Here is an 18,049-nt window from a genome sequence, read left to right as displayed (position 1 = left end):
TTCCTAAGGGAAGGATGCAGACTTTTACTTAAACAAAATCTGACCTTCTTTATCCCATACAGAGGAGACTGGCACACAGGCAACACAATACAGCACAGAAAGCAACAGAACAACACAAAAACAGGGGAAGTGAAACACAGCATCAAGCATTTAACATGAAAACGGAAGGAAAAGACATGGAAGGTAAATGTATGGCAAGGCACCATTGAACAGGACAGTTACACTCGCAAAATGCTGTTCCCAGGAAAATTGCATGTAACCCAAAGAAGATCAGTTACAACATACAACATGTACATGTTTGTCTCCAAACAGTTTTTGGTCTTGCTGGATTTGAATTACTATCATTACAAAGTTTCAAATAATACATTTCAAATAATCCTACAACTATTTAATTTACATGTATATCTATTATCTAACATAAAATGCAACTAGAGTCTAGCACACTTGTGTATAATGTCCTCCAGACTGTTTTTCTCATCAACTGTTCATGTAGGCTGCTCTAGTCATCTGGCCAAGACATCAAATTGTAATTCTAGATGTAGAATGAATTTTGTCAGTTCCTTACCAGTGCCACCTCCTCGTTCTGCAGCCACTTCTGGTCCTCCTCACACTGCCGCTGCTGTGCCTCCAGTTTCTGCTGGATCATTCTTCTCTCCAGCTCCTGCATCTGCAGGGCATGTTCAGCCTTCAACCTCTCCATGGCCTCCCGCTCCTGGTAGTAAACAAGCAAGTAAAGGAGCTTGAACTGAGCAGCTTGACATACATGTACAAAGTGGGATATACATCATCATGTTCGTTTGTGATTTGTTGCACATTATGTCAGCTCTGTGTTGATTGCTATTCACTAAAAAGGAGCAAAGGAGCTTGAACTGAGCAGATCAACATATACATGTATGTGTAGAAAGTCTGATGTACATGTATATCATCATGTTCGTTTGTGATTTGTTGAGCATTAATGTCAGCTGTCTGTTGATTGCTTGTCTATTCACCAAAATAAAGGCCTCCCTACATGTATGGTGACATGTGGCAGAGAAGGCAGCAAGTTTCATTATTGCTGTGTCTGAAGCAAGATTTGTTTATGGCCCATGGGGAGGGGTTTCTCCCCAGAATGCCTATGCACACACCATTTACATACTGTAATTCACTTTATGTTCAGGGTACCAAAATTTCACTGGTGGCAAAGCACTGTGAAAAAATCAGGAATTACAGTAATTTTTCATCCTTGTCTCACCTCCACACTTAGTGGTCTGTTCCAATCCCCGTCTGCCGACCCGGTTGAGAGGCGGTTCAGACCGGGTGGTGTCTGGTAGTGGCCAGGTGACAGAACACCTTCTATGTTAGACACCTGTTAGAAGAAAGTCAAATGTCTATGTTAGACACAGGTTAGAAGAAATAGTGAAATGTCTATGTTAGACACAGGTTAGAAGAAAGTCAAATGTGTATGTTAGACACAGATTAGAAGAAAGTCAAATGTCTATGTTAGACACAGGTTAGAAGAAAGTCAAATGTGTACGTTAGACACCTGTTACAAGAAAGTCTAGAAGAAAGTTTACCATCTGCTTTGTCACAACTACATGTGAGGGTGACACTGATAATGTGTACACACAATGACTCATTTTGAAATGAGGCTTGATATTTACTGGATCATAGATTATTTGTCTCAAGTACATGTAAGTTTTCTACCATGCCTTTGTGAACAGTTTTACTGGTGTTTCCTGAGAAATTCGTGGTCATGTAAACACAACATGAACATCAAACACCACACAGTGCACACACTGCACAATCACAGAATCAATGAGCAGCGTAGCTATCAAAAATCATACGTATGAACAAATTAGAAACAGCACTGAAAAAAGGGAAACAAAGGCACTCCAAAAGATACAAGATTAGCATTAACAGAAATTGTTAATTCACCACTACAAACAAAACAATCAAACAAAAGTGGGAGATTAAGTTCCTAGTTAGAAAAGAAATCACACTGCATTCTTGGTGATTGCAATTCCACTTTTGAAACGATCAGAATGTTGAATCAGTGTTTTCTGCAGGATTTCCTCCCGTTGGAAATGAGTCTTGCACACTTGCTAGTCTACCCACACACTTGACAAACCTGATAGTGGGGGGGCAGGGGACCCCAGGAGCTCCGGGGAGACTGTGCCAGGTTGGGGTTGGACCAGGACGAGTGGAGGGGGTGGAGGGTGTTAGCAGGAGGTGGCTATATATGGGCAGAGCAGGGGGACAAGGACAAAATGCAAGAGACGGTGAATAAACTGTATATAAAGTATGAAGTCTATGAACATACATGTAAGGCAGCAGTGCCAAGACAGGTACTAGTACAAGACTGCTACAGTGTACAGTGTAAAAATGTTCTGACTTTTCCATATTCATTGAACAACAGAAACATGCCTACTATAGCACAGGACAGTAACTTGACAGTGGGGTTAAGACACACCAATACAATTCCACCACATACAATGTAGATGTGCAAGTGTAATGGAGCCTGTGAAATTTACTCACAGTACGTCTGCAAAAACTCTATCATTAAATGTATATTTATATCATTGATCGAAGAGGTTACTAGTAGCAGAGCCAAAGCACATTACGAGAGTCTGTCAGCAAAAGCACGATGTTGATAACATATACATGTACATGATTTAGTGATGGGCATTGCAATATTCAGCTGGCAATGTTAACTGCGTACAAGACAAGCCACAGTCAAGGCTGCTCCAAAATGTTAATGCAAGTGTGTTACAGGATCAGTAATGATGTGGTTGAGTGTGGGGAGAAGGGGCACATATTATCATGTTCCCTGATACTAATAGTAATAGGGTTGGCAACAAATCAAGACATGATCTATTTATTTTTGTTGAGTACAATGAAGGAATATTATTTCTACCAAGGTAGAATGTAATTTTGTCACTGTTATTTTTGCACCAATTTCAATGTATGTTTTTTTTTAAGGTTTCAGGTCCATTTGAATATACTACTACATGTAATAGTGACACAGACCCTTCAGCAGCTCCTGATTCTGAAATCTGTCAACAGCTACATGTACACACTCACAGCCATTGTGCTTACACAACAAGCCTGCTATGTACAAACTACATGTATATGCACTAGAATTTTCCCCTGCCTTACCTGATAGTGGTTTGGCATGCTGTTGTTTCCCCATGGTGGCAGGTCCAGGACCAGGTTAGGGTTGGACTGGGAGGGGAGCATGCCCACAGGGTACCCCTGGTCTAGCAGGTTCCCCATACTGGACCTGGGGCTGGGGTAGCCTGGTCTGCTGGGCTGTAACATGACATACTGGACATGTTGAACATATTCCAATGGCAATTGGATGTAAATAATGACCTGAGAACAAGCATATTTTATGGCTCACCAATTTATAACTACTTGAACTCTGTTTTTAATGAATCTTCTACAAGTTTTTAAGGTATCTTACTGTGATGAAAGATTAAAGTAATCTTCTCTAAATTTAAGATGTACAATGTACATGATGATGTACATCATACAGCAATTGATTAAAGCGTTGCTTACCTTAGGTGGTGGCTGGTCCTCCCCATAACCAACACCTGTAGACAACATCACGTTGATTCACAATTGAGATATACATGTACATCTTGCAACCATACTTTTAAAAATCAAAATAAAACATTTAACTGCAGAACATCATTATAGGATATCTACAAATGCACAGTTAATGTGTTGTTGTTGATTATCGTTTGCTGTGCAGAATCCAAACTCACCCCAAGCTAGCTGGTTCATTCTCCTGGCATCTCTGTGCATAGCTGCATCCTGGGCCATCCTCTCCTCATGAAGGATCAGACTGAAACCAGCATTGCAAAAAGTTACAAATAACGTTTGGATATCTAGATACTGCAATGTACATGTACATGTTAGTAAGTATAAAAAAACATGCATAAACATCTACAATATCTCAGTATCAATACTTGTTAGTTTTGTATCACTTATGACATGCACGATGTACATGTACATGTATGTCATGTATGGGCTATCCTGTACTACTATGGTTTACCAAATGATATACATGTATATATATAAATGAACTAACGAATGCTCCATTATGATATATTCACACATACATGTACACACACTGAGGTTTCTGTAGTTGGAAGGCTGGAAGAAATCAAGCCATTTAGTCTGACACTCTACCTACCTTCTATTCTGGGACTTGTACATGCAAACTAGAGACCTTTTTGTTCATAGCAGGCAGCAAGAAAATAGACAAGAAGGGAAAGAGTACATTAAGCAAAGTGTAGTGCAGAAGAAAGTGCAAGAATATTATTTATAACTACCGGTAGTTCAACAAACTCTATCTACTTGTACTGTTGCTGTTCTTGGTTATTATTTTTTTGGTCATGTTGATCGTTTAAGTTTACTGTATCGGATAAGTTATGTTGCAAGAATGATGGCCCTTTGAAGACATTTCTCTTCATACAAACCATCAATTATTCTTACAATTATACATGTGATACATATTCAGTTGTACGTATTATAAAAAATAAAGGATTAGCAGTTAGTTCATGCTGGAAAACCCTTGAGCCTACATACATGTACAAAGGCTCTGTTACATTTGTAAGTCACTGATTTCCACAGTCAATATATGAGGGTATTTCATGAACATAACAACAGTTCTGAGTTGAGCCAACACGATCTGCTGTTTTCCATGACAACAGAAATAGTGGAGAAATGCTGACACATCACTACAAAAACAGTCTGTGGGTTTTGTAGAAGAGATGACAGACAGCCTTGCTGTGACCAATGTGAAGATTATTGAATTTAAATAATAGAGGAACAACAAATTAGAAGTACAACTGTGCTGTTGCAGCAGAACGTAAAATTACTAAAATCTTCATCACTAGAAACTACAAAAATGCTTTCACACTTGATTCTGTACATGTGTGTGATGTTCACTGCAACTATACTTTGTACAGCTGCAGGCAGATGCCATTCAGTTGTAGGGTGTAGTGCACACATGACATGTATGATGCCAACAAGTCAGTTAAGTGCAGTCACACACAGCCTAGTATGTGAGATGTTCTTGCTTTGCAAGGAAAGAGATCTGCATCTCACGTGCCTATTGAACCTGCGGGATAGTCTACGTCTTTCCCTTTCCTGATACTTTTTCTCCAGTCTGTGAATGACCCTGCAAGAAGGCAACACTACAAAGTCAACACACAGACTGAAGTGCAGGCTGTACTGTACTGTACTGACACCACAGGAAAGACTGTTGCGAACCTCACACCTCTGTAACATATCCAGAAACTGTTGGTTTTTTTTAAATTGCATTTTACACGGAGGTGAGGAAACCATTGCAAAGGTCAACAAGCTGACCCGCACAAAATGAAAGTCTGGCATTCAACTTGAACTTTAAGAGGTATGGGGTCACAGTGTTATTCGTTCTTCCCTGTAGTACCACAGTGACACTACAACCTACATTGAAAAGAGTCTACTGTGTTCACTTTGACAACTGCTTTAGGGTGCAGCAACATTCTGCTTAGTATTTTCCACCATATTTGAAATGTTTTAAAAATCTTCACCGATGGTAGGGAAGTTGTTTTGCCTTTTAGTTGAATTGTTCCAGTTTCCTTTTTTAAACACAGGGACATGAAACAGAAGTCCAAATTGATAGATAGGAAACAACAAACTGAGGAAAGAAAACAGAAAGTGAACAGCACAGCAAGAAAACCAAAAACATGACAGGAAAAACTGTCAACCATAATCAACAAACAAATATCACTCAGACAATGATGATATAATAAAGATTACAGACGATTAAGATATACCTAAGCTGTTCCTTTAGATGGCTGAATAGTGGTCTGTTGGAGGGTTCGTAGGACCAGCACTTAGTCATGATGTTGTAGAGGTTGGGGGGACAGTTGGGCGGCATGGCCAGCCGCTCCCCATTCTCTATCTTCCCAATGACGTCATTGTTCTTGACTCCCTGGAATGGCTTGACCCCCAACATTAAAATCTCCCACATACAGACACCTGCAGGGAGTGGGAAACATACAATCTGATTTAGATGCATGCATGGAAACAGATACTGTGTCTCTCTGCAGCAAGATTATCACACAGCAAACAATATATATTTTCTATCAGTGTGCCCACTGTTAACTTAAGTTTCCTTGAACTTAAATTTGTAATAGTAGTCTACACTGTACATTGATCTTTCGTAATGAGAGTCAAAGATGGAAGAAGATAGAAATGTGTTGCTTATTAGGCCCTACATACATTTATTGATCAATTCTACATTAGACCTTACCGAACATCCAGACATCACTGGCTGTTGTGAACCTCCTGAAGTTGATGGACTCTGGAGCCATCCATTTGATGGGCAGCTTGCCTTTGGATGCTAGAAACAAACACATCAACAACAGTTAGTACTGACTAAGCAGCTATAATGTTAACGGTAAAATTTTTGACATGCAGGTTTATCATTGGTATGTTTGCACATACAATGTAATGAGTGGAGATAAAATTCATCATTAGAAGGCACAGTGTACCATAAAGGCAGAGTTTTCATTTATCCTATGATCACAGGAACTAAAATGTTCTGTGCACATTCATGTACTGTACATTTATCTGAATGTGCATAATACCTTTATAGTATGTTTGGTCCTCCACCCATCTCGAAAGTCCGAAGTCTCCCAGTTTGACACTGTCATAGGCAGCCACCAGCACATTTCTCGCAGCAATATCTCTGCATCAAAAACAATATCAAAACTGTGTATCATTTTATGCATGAAAGAACTGTTACAGATATAATATGACCCACTAAAAAAATGTACATCATCCCACAGAGATGCATCTATCTTACTGGATGAAGGTGTCAACAAATGTATAGTGTAGTTTATCTGCCTTGTATTACACATTGGAACTACAGTCATGTATAAACTTTCTGATAACTGAAAAGTACAGACAAGACTTACAGACTTACCTATGTACAAATTTTTTGCTCTCTAGATACGACAATGCTGTGCTGAGCTGGTATGCATAGAGGATAAGGGTCGCCAGATCCAGACTCGCCTTGTTGGACTGTAAGAACGACCTCAGCTGCAAAAGAAGACATCATTCAATGACATTAAGTTCAAGAAACACAGTGAGATGCTTGAGCTCTTGAGTACTAAATGAGCTGACATATACATGTAAGCCCCAATATGGTACATGAATGCACTGATTTACTACAGAAGTTTATTATATTGTAGCAGTTTGTAAAAATTATGATCTCTATGAGTCATGACAAAAGCTTAGTCTCAATCAATCATAAAGAAAACACTAGGTATTTTGAGTCAAGTTTGGATGAATCTATAATATCATCAGGAGTCAATAGAAAGAATGAAAGCTAGCATTGTTCATGCTTGAAGGATTGACAGGGTAGTTCCAAAATGGTTTCCTGTGCCTCTTCCTACTTCAACATCTGGCGGATTAACTGATTTCTCAGGTTTTGACACTGATAGGACCAAACTGTGCCTGGCTAGTGTTTGGGTTCTCTAATCTTATCAGGTGTGGAAGACAGACTGAGGGGCCTGACACATATTCCCTGGGGACAGGTTGTCACTGCCGACCCCACAGCAGGCCCTGATGCAAGAACCAGCAAGGTCAGTCAACTTCAACACAAACACACATGGCAGCCATGGGTCTGGTTTCCTGTACATTTTGACCTGTACCCTGTGTACATCTTTGGGAACTGATGATGGATATCTGGCTAGTCTCTGTGTAGCTAAGGAACTATTCTTTTAGGTGGGAGGTTACTAGGATAACTAGGATAACTAGGATAAAATAAGAACGCACAAGTTTATCATTGTAATAAGATGTATGTAGCAATCTGGTGATATATAATCAATTGTAAGGCCTTTTTGGAAACTACAGACAGGATGTTAATATTATATACGAGAATACAACTTTATATGGGAAGTTCTACAGAAGCGCTATGCACAATACACCACGGGTTTTGCGTAGGTCCAGTACGTTCTGCCGACGTGCTACTCCAGGTTGGGTAAGAAGACAAGGCCCCCTACCTCCCCAAAATTGGCGAGCTCCATGATGATCCAGATGGGCCTGTCCGTGCACACTCCGATGAGCCGGATGATGTGAGGGTGGTCGAACTGCTTCATGGTGTAGGCCTCCTCCAGGAACTTCTCTGCTACTGTGTCTGTACAGTCCATCTTACACGTCTTCACTGCAACATCAAGGTTGCCTTCCTCCTAGGGAGAACCACAAGGAAACAGAAGGTTGGAAAACAGGTGATAAGATCTCAAACAGGACATGTTTACTCTGACAGATCACATGTTCATTTTGACAGATCTGTATGTATTGTATTGGGTGGGCGGCTACTCTCACTTTGCAGCCAAGGGCTGAATTGTGAAGAGCTTACAATTATTGGGGCTTGATTGCAAGGGTCTGGAGCGGCTGCCATTCGGTGCTACCAAACTGAGGTAAGCTCAATACGACCCCAGGTGCGGCCATAGGACTGTAAGTGTAAGGTTTGAGCCATCACACCGGGACATGCCCCTACTCTTTTCAAAAAGTGTGGTGGGTTCTTTAATGTGCGTCGGGTGTGGCTATCCCAAACACAGGACCTCCATTTAACATCCTGTCCGAGGGACGTACCTGATGCTATCTGATGCTATAACAGAATACCAGGAAAGGTATGTACACAAAATGTAATCATAGAAACAATGCCCCCACATACAGTAATTGTCTTTTGAATATGCAAATGTCAAGCTGGTTGAGAAATATCTTAACATCTTTTTCAATATTCTTTTACATGGAAAGGCTACCTTGAAAGGAGGAAAAGCCAATAACAGAACAAAGACAAATTTGGGACATGCAGTATGACATATGGTACCTTAACAAGAGCAGTGAGGGGGTCTAACAACTAATTTTCATGCTCTAGATTCTTCTGTTGTCCTCTCAAGATCTTTTCTTCATCTTAACAATCACACATTCACTAAGAAACATCTGTTCCTTCTTGACTTAAAATTCAGAGCATGTAGAGGGATTTGCTACATAAAGTGTAGTTTGAAATCCTAACTTGACATACATACATTACTATAATATCATTAGTGTTCAAAAGTAAGTAAGTAAAGCCCTGCTGTTTTCCTTTTTATATTTTTACAGGCTTTCTCTGTCTGGATTATTTATTCAACCTAGAAACTTGCTTATTTGATTGGGACAAGGATGTTTGAACTGGGAATGTGCCTCCCGTTCCACAGTTCTACATCTCCAAGGTCACCACAGAGGTCACATACATCAGTAACAGGCTGCTCCTGACACACTTGATTACCCAAATAATCAGGGTTAGTATTCCAGGAATTCCTCTGGCGTGTCCCACATCACAACCACCAACAGACCTGACTTCTAGTCAAAATCAGGTCATTGACAGGAGTTGAGAAGGAGAATAACAAGTTTGTCAGACAGTTACAAATGAGACCATGCACACTTTCCATGACATGAACTCAAAATTTCAGGTCATTGAATTACATGTACATGCACTTATCATAATCCCCATTGGCAGGGTAAAGTACATGTACATGTACAGCTATAGAGTATGTATGTTGGGACTTGACAGTTCATAACTCAGCATTTGGTGTCACAGTGATATTTCCTCTACAGACTACTCATAAACAAGTTTTTAAACAATGTACCGACTGGAAATGAGCAGAGTTTGTTCACTTAGCTGAAAGGAGGGAGAAATCAAATATTTTCTCTTAGCGACTAAGTCTCAAATACATACCCCCACCCCCTCAGGGGTAACCATGGTAGGAACATTAGGACTTTAATCCAAAGCTAACACAGGCAAAGTGCCAGCAGCAGACAAGGTTACCAACCTGATAGTGGCTCCGCCAAGGAAACACCCTAAAGTATGACATTCATGTACCTCCACTGCAGTGTTTCAAATCGTGGTGAAGCATGCCACATGTTCCACATCATCTCCGCATAGTTTTAATCAGAATGTTGGTAAACCTCCAGGAAATGGATCTCAATACCAGATTTTCTGCCATGATTGCTAGTCTGGTCAGTAGATATGCTAACTGAGGGGGGCTGTGGTATAATTTCCTTGGGGGCATGCTGGCCCTGGAGCTGGCCTGTGTGGGCCCTGGAAGCAGTCTGGCACATGGGCTATAACTTGTATGTTCCACAGCATTAAATATCTCAAACTACAATAGCCATAAATTATATAAGGTTGCAAATTGAGTGGATGTTAGTCTATAATGGGTGTTTATTTGCTTTCTTTGATGACAGAGTAAGTAGATGATTTCCTGTACGTATGTGCAGTGTTTTTTTGATGGCAGTGGCTTCATGGTCCACAAATCACCAGCTTCCTTCTCAGCTGATGGGGTCCCACATAAGGGTCCCAGCAGGGTAACTTACACAAACGATGCCCCACCATCTTCCGTTTGGAGTTCAAAGTCACCTCATGACCCTGCCAGATGTTGTGCTGAGATTGGGAGTTCTGTTTAGAAGTCAAGTCAGTCTGGAAAGGCTTTGGGAGACTTATTGGAATAACAAGATCTTTCTATCCTCACCTACAAAAATTTGTTCAAGTTGTTGGAACGGTTCCTCCAATGTGCCAAAAACATTTACTCAAGCAACTGGACATGATTTTAGAAACAGTCATTTTCCAAAATCATATCCAGGTGCTTGAATAACTGTTTTTTGGCATATCTTATTACCTGGATGTCTAACCTTCACCTACATAATTCCTCCAAAGTCTACATGATATCTGCCATTCCTATCTTTGATGATAAATCACTTGAGGTCAAAAAGACAATACTGGATGGTATCAGCCTGGCAGTCCCAAAAGCACTTTCTCTCCATAAGAGAACAATAGTGACTTTTGTTTCTACTTCAGAAGTCTGTCAAAGTTAATGAAATAAGACATTGTCAGATTAACCATCCAAAGTGTTTCCACATGTTCCCAGCAGTACCTGTACAAAGACATACTACAGCCCTTCCCAATCTAGAAAACAGAAACATGATTGTTCCTTCAGCTGTTAGATGATAAGAAAGCTTGTTGTTACCTTGGATTTGTAGACTCCTCTATGCACATCTCCAAACTGACCCTCTCCGATTATTGCACCAAGGACGATTTTGTCCCTCGCAATCTCGTAGTCTTTTGCTGGTGAAAGATAAAAAACACAAGTTTGAGTAAGATGTCAATCAAAACAGAAACTTGATACAACATGTTTCTTCACACCTTGATATTTTTTATAAATCACAGTACCATATGATACACTTTCTGAAGGCTACATGGTAACAGAGTAGCAACAACAAGTTGAAGAGCAAAATTTATCAATGCTCTGAACACAGATATACATCTAGAGTAGAGTAAAAAGAAAAGGAGTACTTTTATTCAAATTCTTTGAGCAACAGCCACTGCTACAGGGATGAAAACAAAGGACTTTTAAGCAACATTAAATTGTTCTATCTGAAAATAATTTGAACTGTCCATTGAGCTGGTGGGTACTAGTACTTGTAGTAGACTATTTTTGGTAAAATTTCACTGACTAGCTAGGATGGCATACAGGCAGGAGAGAGCTATAATCCATGTTCTACATGTATGTACATTCTTATCCTCACCCAAGCAGTTACTTGTAAAGACAAATATATTATATATATTTCTTCAAGCTGGGTGGTACTGTGACTATAGCCTTTTAAAAACATCCAAGTTCAAAGTCAACTCCAAGACAGATGTCTCAACTACAAGAGTCAAGGTTTCCAGCAAAACAGTATCTCACATTTCTATCTTGCAAACACAACATTCTCGGAAATCACTGTTTTGGTTAACTGTCGAACTGAACTTCTGCAGGTTGCCAGGACAAGGGCTCAGTTAACTTGATTAAGTCTGTTACCAGAAAACTTCCTCTCCTTGCAATGTGGTCCTTGAGTTTGTGTCAATCACAGCACTTCTAGGAAGGACCTCATTTAGTGTGAGTAATGACAAGTGTGCCAGGAGAGCTGTATTTGAGTTCAGGCCAATGTGTGAGTTGCTGTACCCTGTGCCCTTCCCTGCACTGGTAGTTACTTGAGCCTGTTGTAAGCCACAACATATAAACGTGGTGGGTACAATTGTAAACATAACAATAAACAGTCAGAGGTGTCCTTTCTTTGACAGGATTTTCACAGGCCAATGACATGAATACTGTGCCCCACATTATGTAAACATGCCTGGGTGCATTGCCAAGGACCGTTATACAGGTTTCAGTTATCCATATGGCACAAATCCTAACTTAATTTTTCTGACAGAAAGAATTTTCAGGAGAGATTTATAGACGAAATGCTGAATTTTCAGTTACAGACAACTTGCGTGATTTCTGGAAGAAATAAATTAACGTAGTTCGCAGTAGTCTGAGTGAAAGAAGTTTGACATGTTTGGTGTCTCAGCAGGATAGAGACTCTGTTTAGGCCTCGTTCATGATTGGATATCTGTTGCGAATCAATTCGATTTAAAAAAATAAATCGATTCATTTAGGAACATGAACGCTCCAAACCGGTTCCGTTGCGATTTATTCTGAACCACCTCGCGAGGTGGTCTGAAACGATACGATACGATTCGCATTCGTAGAATTGTAATCATGAACGCGCGGATGCGAATCGTTCCGGTTCGACTCTGTACTCCCGGGTACGTGGGGGCCACGGTCGGTCATAGTTTGCGGCGCAGTGGCTTGTACTGCCGAAAATTCTACTTGAATCGTACAATCTTGACATCGAGTTCTAATTACTGGTCGACTGAGGAAACGGGACTTCGAATTCCGATATTGACTTGGGTAAATCAGGAGATCCAGAGGAAACTGGATTGTGTGTACTAGAACCTACCCTGGGCGTGAGGGCGAGTGGTAGCCCAACGGGGACGTTGGGGCGGCGGACCGTGGGGGTTTGCGCCAGATGCGTCCGGGGCACAGCCTATGCCATGGGGAGGACATGAGTCGGGAACGAGCGACCACTCGCCCGGACAGGCGTAAACTCTCCGCCTTACGAGCCGGGTTTTCAGGAAATATTCAAAGAAATTGTGATATACATATGAAATGCAAGTCAATTCGAGGTGTGAAACCGTTTCCAGTGTGGGTTCAAGTTTTGAATCACGGACGCAAAAATGGCCAAAAATATATTCCGTTTCGATTCGGATCGTGGCCAAACCGGAACACATTTCAATCATGAACGAGGCCTTAGTCTCCACTGAGCGGCTTCTCCTGTTTCACTTACTACCTTCTAGTAAACCACAGAGTGCTGGCAGGAACATAGCTCTCTCTCATCCATGTTATACACACAAATTTAGGCAGAGTTTCTGTGAAGATGTACTAGTACTCATCTATACTGTCCAACAAATAACATTTACAGGGTGAAAGAAAGAAAGTGGAATTGCTTGTTGTACTAACATTTCTAACATTCAAAAAAGGCATAGAAATTGTATAAAAATGTCAATTTTATCTGCCCCTAATGTTGAATTTCTCACAGAAATCAACCTGGTTTTGTCCCAGACTAGGAAAACTGTTTGATGGAAATATATGGGAAGACAAATACTGCAAATCATCATGAATCCTGCTAAGTTTACACTTCCTACAAACACATTAATCAAGTTGACAACAAGAAAAATAATTTTCACTGATAAGGGTGATAATTTACATTTAATCCAAGTAAATCTTTCTGGATTATTTTAACTCTACAAATAGTACAATAGGATAAGCTCACCAAAACAAAGTTATCATTCTCATTAGCTGTCAACTATCTTGGCCAAACACAGAAACGAAAACATCAAGGGTAAAATCAAATGCTCCCATACACTACTCTCTAGTGTCAGATATATACAGCAATCTGCTTTCCTTCATAGCAACTGATAAAATTTTTGAACCAAAAATACTTAAGTTTCAGTGAAATAACAATTCCTAAGCACCTGAAACATTCCACGGCTAGTGAGGCATCTCCCAAGTCTACCCTGTGTCCGGGAAGACAGACAGGACACAGCCAGCTCTGCTCAGGGGACGGACCCTGCTTGTGCCTGGCACAACTTTGCAGGGAACGAACCGGAGAGCATCACAGGACACCACCCAAGCCACAACAGACGGAAATGTTTATCAAACTGCTGCTCAAAACACACCACAATAGTCAGGTATCTGTGACACTACAGTAGGATTATGCACACTGTCGGTACCTTTCCGTCGGCGACTACTTCTCCTTCGAAGCCACTCCATCCTGTCAGCCCTGCCCCTAAACAGGCCCAACTGAACTCTTTTTCAGGGGAGCCAAAAGCTGAGACCCCCTGTGTCTAGTGTATACTATCATCTACCCAGGGGAGCAGGGTACGCTTCATCTATACAACTGTGGGGAGGAGAGAAGGACCTAAAAAGTGCTTTTTCTGACAAATGCTATCAAAGAAAATTGCTAGCATCAATCAACTTTCAATTCTTCAATTTTTCTCCATACTATGTATCCTTTAAAGAGAGCAAAGACTCAAAAGTTGATCACGTCTCCAACTTCCTGCTCCACCCCTTGATATCAAGGAACATGGAATCTTCCAGAGGTCATGACACCAGGAGGGTTGTGCCAAATATGGAATGAGGCCATCCTTGACTCCATCAAAAGTTGTCATGACCTGTAAATCAACTACTACATGTGAAACCACAGAGGTTGAGGGGAGATATCATTTCAGTCAATAGCAACCTATAGTCAACACTAACATAAACCTCTGCCTATTATAGAGATAAAGTTTAATCAAGGAAAGCTCCTTGGTTTAATAGAGTACAAACTTTCAACAGTCTCTTGTAAACTAACTGGAGACTTGATGATAAAAACAACTTTATTAGGAGAGAAAGGGACCCAATTTACACAATCTGGAGATGTACAGAATCTACATGAATACAGTGCTATGGTAGCTTGCAAGCCATAGGAAATATGCCACATTATAGATGCCAGGCTGTGTACAGTTGGGTACTGTGTGGGGACATTTGTACAGCTGTCTTACATTGGGTACTCCATAGTCCATTCCTGAGGACAGGGTCAGTACATTATGGACCTGTGTGTGGAAGGTTTAATACTCTGAACTTGTCAAAGGATGGAGTTGGGAGACAAACTTATCATTTAATTTACACAAATATGAAGCTATCAGTCTCCTTTGTTGGTGTATACTTGTTTCAGGGATTATGTTGTTTACATCATAATGACATGGAGATCACATTCATATCTATATGTTGGACAGCCATAGCACAAGATGTTGAAAGAAGTTTTAGTAACAGATGCCATGCAAAACAGTAAAACAACCTGCATTCTTTAAATTTTCGTAAAACCAGACACATTGATTCTGTTTTGGTTCTTCAGCTTTATCTATAATATATCAGGACTAAGCACTGTAAGCGATTATCCCCACCATTGAAGCTTGAAGAATTCTAGCTTTCAGAATCGGGGTACTACACAATTGTCTGTCACCATGGTAACAGGATTTTCCCCCATATCATCCCTCCCCCTATAGAAAAGTACTGGAGGTTCCCTAAATGGAACACAACAGCTGACAAATAAAGGGACATTCTCTTGCACAGAGTGACCTAGATCCCTATTTTGACAGAATCTGAGGCAGGTTGGGACTGTAGCCAAGCAGAGGGCGGGCAGTGCCAGGGAGTCCTGATCAACAAGTTGGCCAGTGTCCACACAAAGCAAGGAAGCAAAGGCAGGGAGACTGTGTGGTACTGGATTGGGGCCAGGAGCTTATGTGGGATCAGCTGGGACAAACTTGAAAGATACTGTAACAGTTTACAGTACAGTGCTGGATAAAGGCACTTAACTTATCTCATGATCTTTATAGACCAGAGCAGAATGTTGACTTTGACATTCTTACTGACATTTAACATTTCCATGAAACACCTCATAAAGAAAATGAACTACAACTATGACTTTTTTGTGTATGCATTAACTCATGCAATACAATATAAGTATGAAATCAAATTTCTTCAATCTAATTAGGCCACACCAATTTAATTTCTTGGTTAACGGATTTTTTTAGAAAAAAATGGAGCGGGCGGGCGAAAAAAAATAAAATAAAAATTTGAGAGTACCTGCCATACAGCCATGTAGTAAGCAATCCATTAAGTTAAGTTACAAAATGATATATAAGACATTATATTGGACACTTATTGAATTGAAAGGACCATTGCTACATGAGCAACTTCTCTTACATCCTTTTAGAATTATTCATATTATTTTGCAAGATACACATCTTTACTGTATGAACAACAAACTTTCAGTTGACAAGACTCCGATCCAACTGGTTTCACTTTTATTCATCTTTCAAAGTTCCAAAGAGTGGTTTAAATCAGGGTGCTCTGTTCAGATCTGTTGTTTTCTTAGAGTTCAGGGCACACAGCTTACCACTGGGATGGGAATTCTATTGTGTCTGGCTGATATGGAAGTTATTTAGAGCTTGAAATTTACAATATCCTAAATATTTGCTTTAGACAAATTTCCAGGAATGTTTAAAAGTTATTGGAAAATTAACCACTTTAACAGATATTTTATTTCTTTTTTTATCTTTCCCCCAATTCCCAAATACTATCCATTTTATATTTCCCATTATACACTTGCATAATGTATGCTACAGCTACATTATACATAGCCATAATTCAAACGAATAGCCACATTGACACACTCTTGAAGTTGCCACAAATTCAATGGTCTAGGGTTTCACTATAAAGTCTTTGATGTATGGGATTGTTTATTGTAAGGGGAACATTTTATTAAAAATGTAGATGTAATAATTGATGCATTATTTGCAATTGTTCTCCTGTTTATAGGTATCCAAATAAGATGTAACTTTGTTAGAATGCCACATGCACATGTTTTCACGGAGTAATTTCTGTAATTAAAAGGACCTATTTCCCCCTACTCGAAGTGGACTCTTCCGACCGTGAGAAACAGTTGCTTTAGTGAATGGACTTACGTGAGCCTGCTTACGTGCATGGAGGACTTTTTACTTTGCCAAATTCCCATGTTTGTGGTAGGATTTTGTACTTTTTGAGAGTAATACAGTTTGTGATGCCAGAATACATTGTTATGTCGTGTTATTTTTACATATTCCCTGGAAAAAAGATCGTTTTGAAGGTGTGTGTGCATGTGCCGCCCAGGCCGAGTTACGTTCGGCCGATCACTTTTAACGCCCGTTACTAGCAGCACGTTTCCGACACAATACGAGTACGTGTTCCTAAATATAATATATATCTAAAAGAAAGATGATATGTTGTTACAGGCACGATGACTTAGTAAATCTGCCGTAGGTTTGTCGTCAGTGAAGTTTTGTCCCATGAAAGGTGACATGTGCAAAGGGGGTGGGGGGCGAGTTCTATATCAAAAGAATTTGACGAACTTTTTGAAGAGACAACCTAGCTTTCCGAACAAATTGCACTCAGAAAAATGTTTCTGCCTTGAAGCAATGTATTTTTAACGCTGTTAACTATGCCCAAATTTTTAAAAATTACAACGTACTGGGTGGATTTTGGGGCCCCCAATTCGGGACCCGAGAGTATGGATTTTTGTTCTGTTTTTTTTATTTTTATTTCATTTTTGCAAAAAAACGAAGCGGCGAATCCGTTAACCAAGGAAATAAATTGGTGTGGCCTTAGCCTTAATTACACATCTCAATTCAAAAACTTTTCCCTGTGTCATCTACATAGAAAACATTTAATGTACATGACATGGGAAGGACATCCCATTTTAAATCTCATCCAAGTTGGTGAATAAACAAGAGAAAAACAGAGACAACTACAAAGGGTAACGGGGGGTGCCCTAATTCCGACCCATCCCTAATACCGAACTAGTTTGAAAAATCCTTGTTGCGGCGTTATGCATGGGAGCACGTGCCTAAAAATAACCACAAGAATGGACAATGTTTTTGTGTTGATATCGGTAATCTCACAAATTTTGTTTTAGTTCCTACACTCCGACAACAGACGAGTGAAAAATCTGTGTGAATTCGACGCTTGTTCGGGGGTTGACGAGCGTGTCAAAAATGCAGGTTTTGCTTTTCAAACAGCCACTTTGG

The 18,049-nt window shown here is 40.1% G+C and overlaps 1 protein-coding gene across 12 annotated transcripts in view; it reads right to left on the bottom strand.

Annotated features, from left to right (window-relative positions):
* LOC109480936 (focal adhesion kinase 1-like) overlaps positions 1 to 18,049 on the bottom strand; it is a 44,758-nt gene that overhangs the window by 4,906 nt on the left and 21,803 nt on the right. For 11 of the 12 annotated variants that reach the window (XM_019783345.1, XM_019783350.1, XM_019783351.1 and 8 more), the window contains 12 exons: positions 11,049 to 11,146; positions 8,043 to 8,228; positions 6,962 to 7,077; positions 6,624 to 6,724; positions 6,287 to 6,376; positions 5,808 to 6,012; positions 3,747 to 3,826; positions 3,538 to 3,572; positions 3,136 to 3,288; positions 2,108 to 2,212; positions 1,232 to 1,345; positions 566 to 712 (listed from right to left, as the gene is read on the bottom strand). In XM_019783345.1, the coding sequence (XP_019638904.1) occupies positions 566 to 712; positions 1,232 to 1,345; positions 2,108 to 2,212; positions 3,136 to 3,288; positions 3,538 to 3,572; positions 3,747 to 3,826; positions 5,808 to 6,012; positions 6,287 to 6,376; positions 6,624 to 6,724; positions 6,962 to 7,077; positions 8,043 to 8,228; positions 11,049 to 11,146 (1,430 nt within the window). The remainder of the gene's footprint in view (positions 1 to 565; positions 713 to 1,231; positions 1,346 to 2,107; positions 2,213 to 3,135; positions 3,289 to 3,537; positions 3,573 to 3,746; positions 3,827 to 5,807; positions 6,013 to 6,286; positions 6,377 to 6,623; positions 6,725 to 6,961; positions 7,078 to 8,042; positions 8,229 to 11,048; positions 11,147 to 18,049) is intronic. The other variant, XM_019783357.1, reaches the window with a different exon arrangement.

The sequence above is a fragment of the Branchiostoma belcheri genome, unplaced genomic scaffold, assembly GCF_001625305.1.
Source record: "Branchiostoma belcheri isolate BF01 breed outbred unplaced genomic scaffold, Haploidv18h27 scaffold53, whole genome shotgun sequence".
NCBI classification, from domain to species: Eukaryota; Metazoa; Chordata; class Leptocardii; order Amphioxiformes; family Branchiostomatidae; genus Branchiostoma; species Branchiostoma belcheri.
This window is presented reverse-complemented; position numbering and strand designations above follow the sequence as displayed.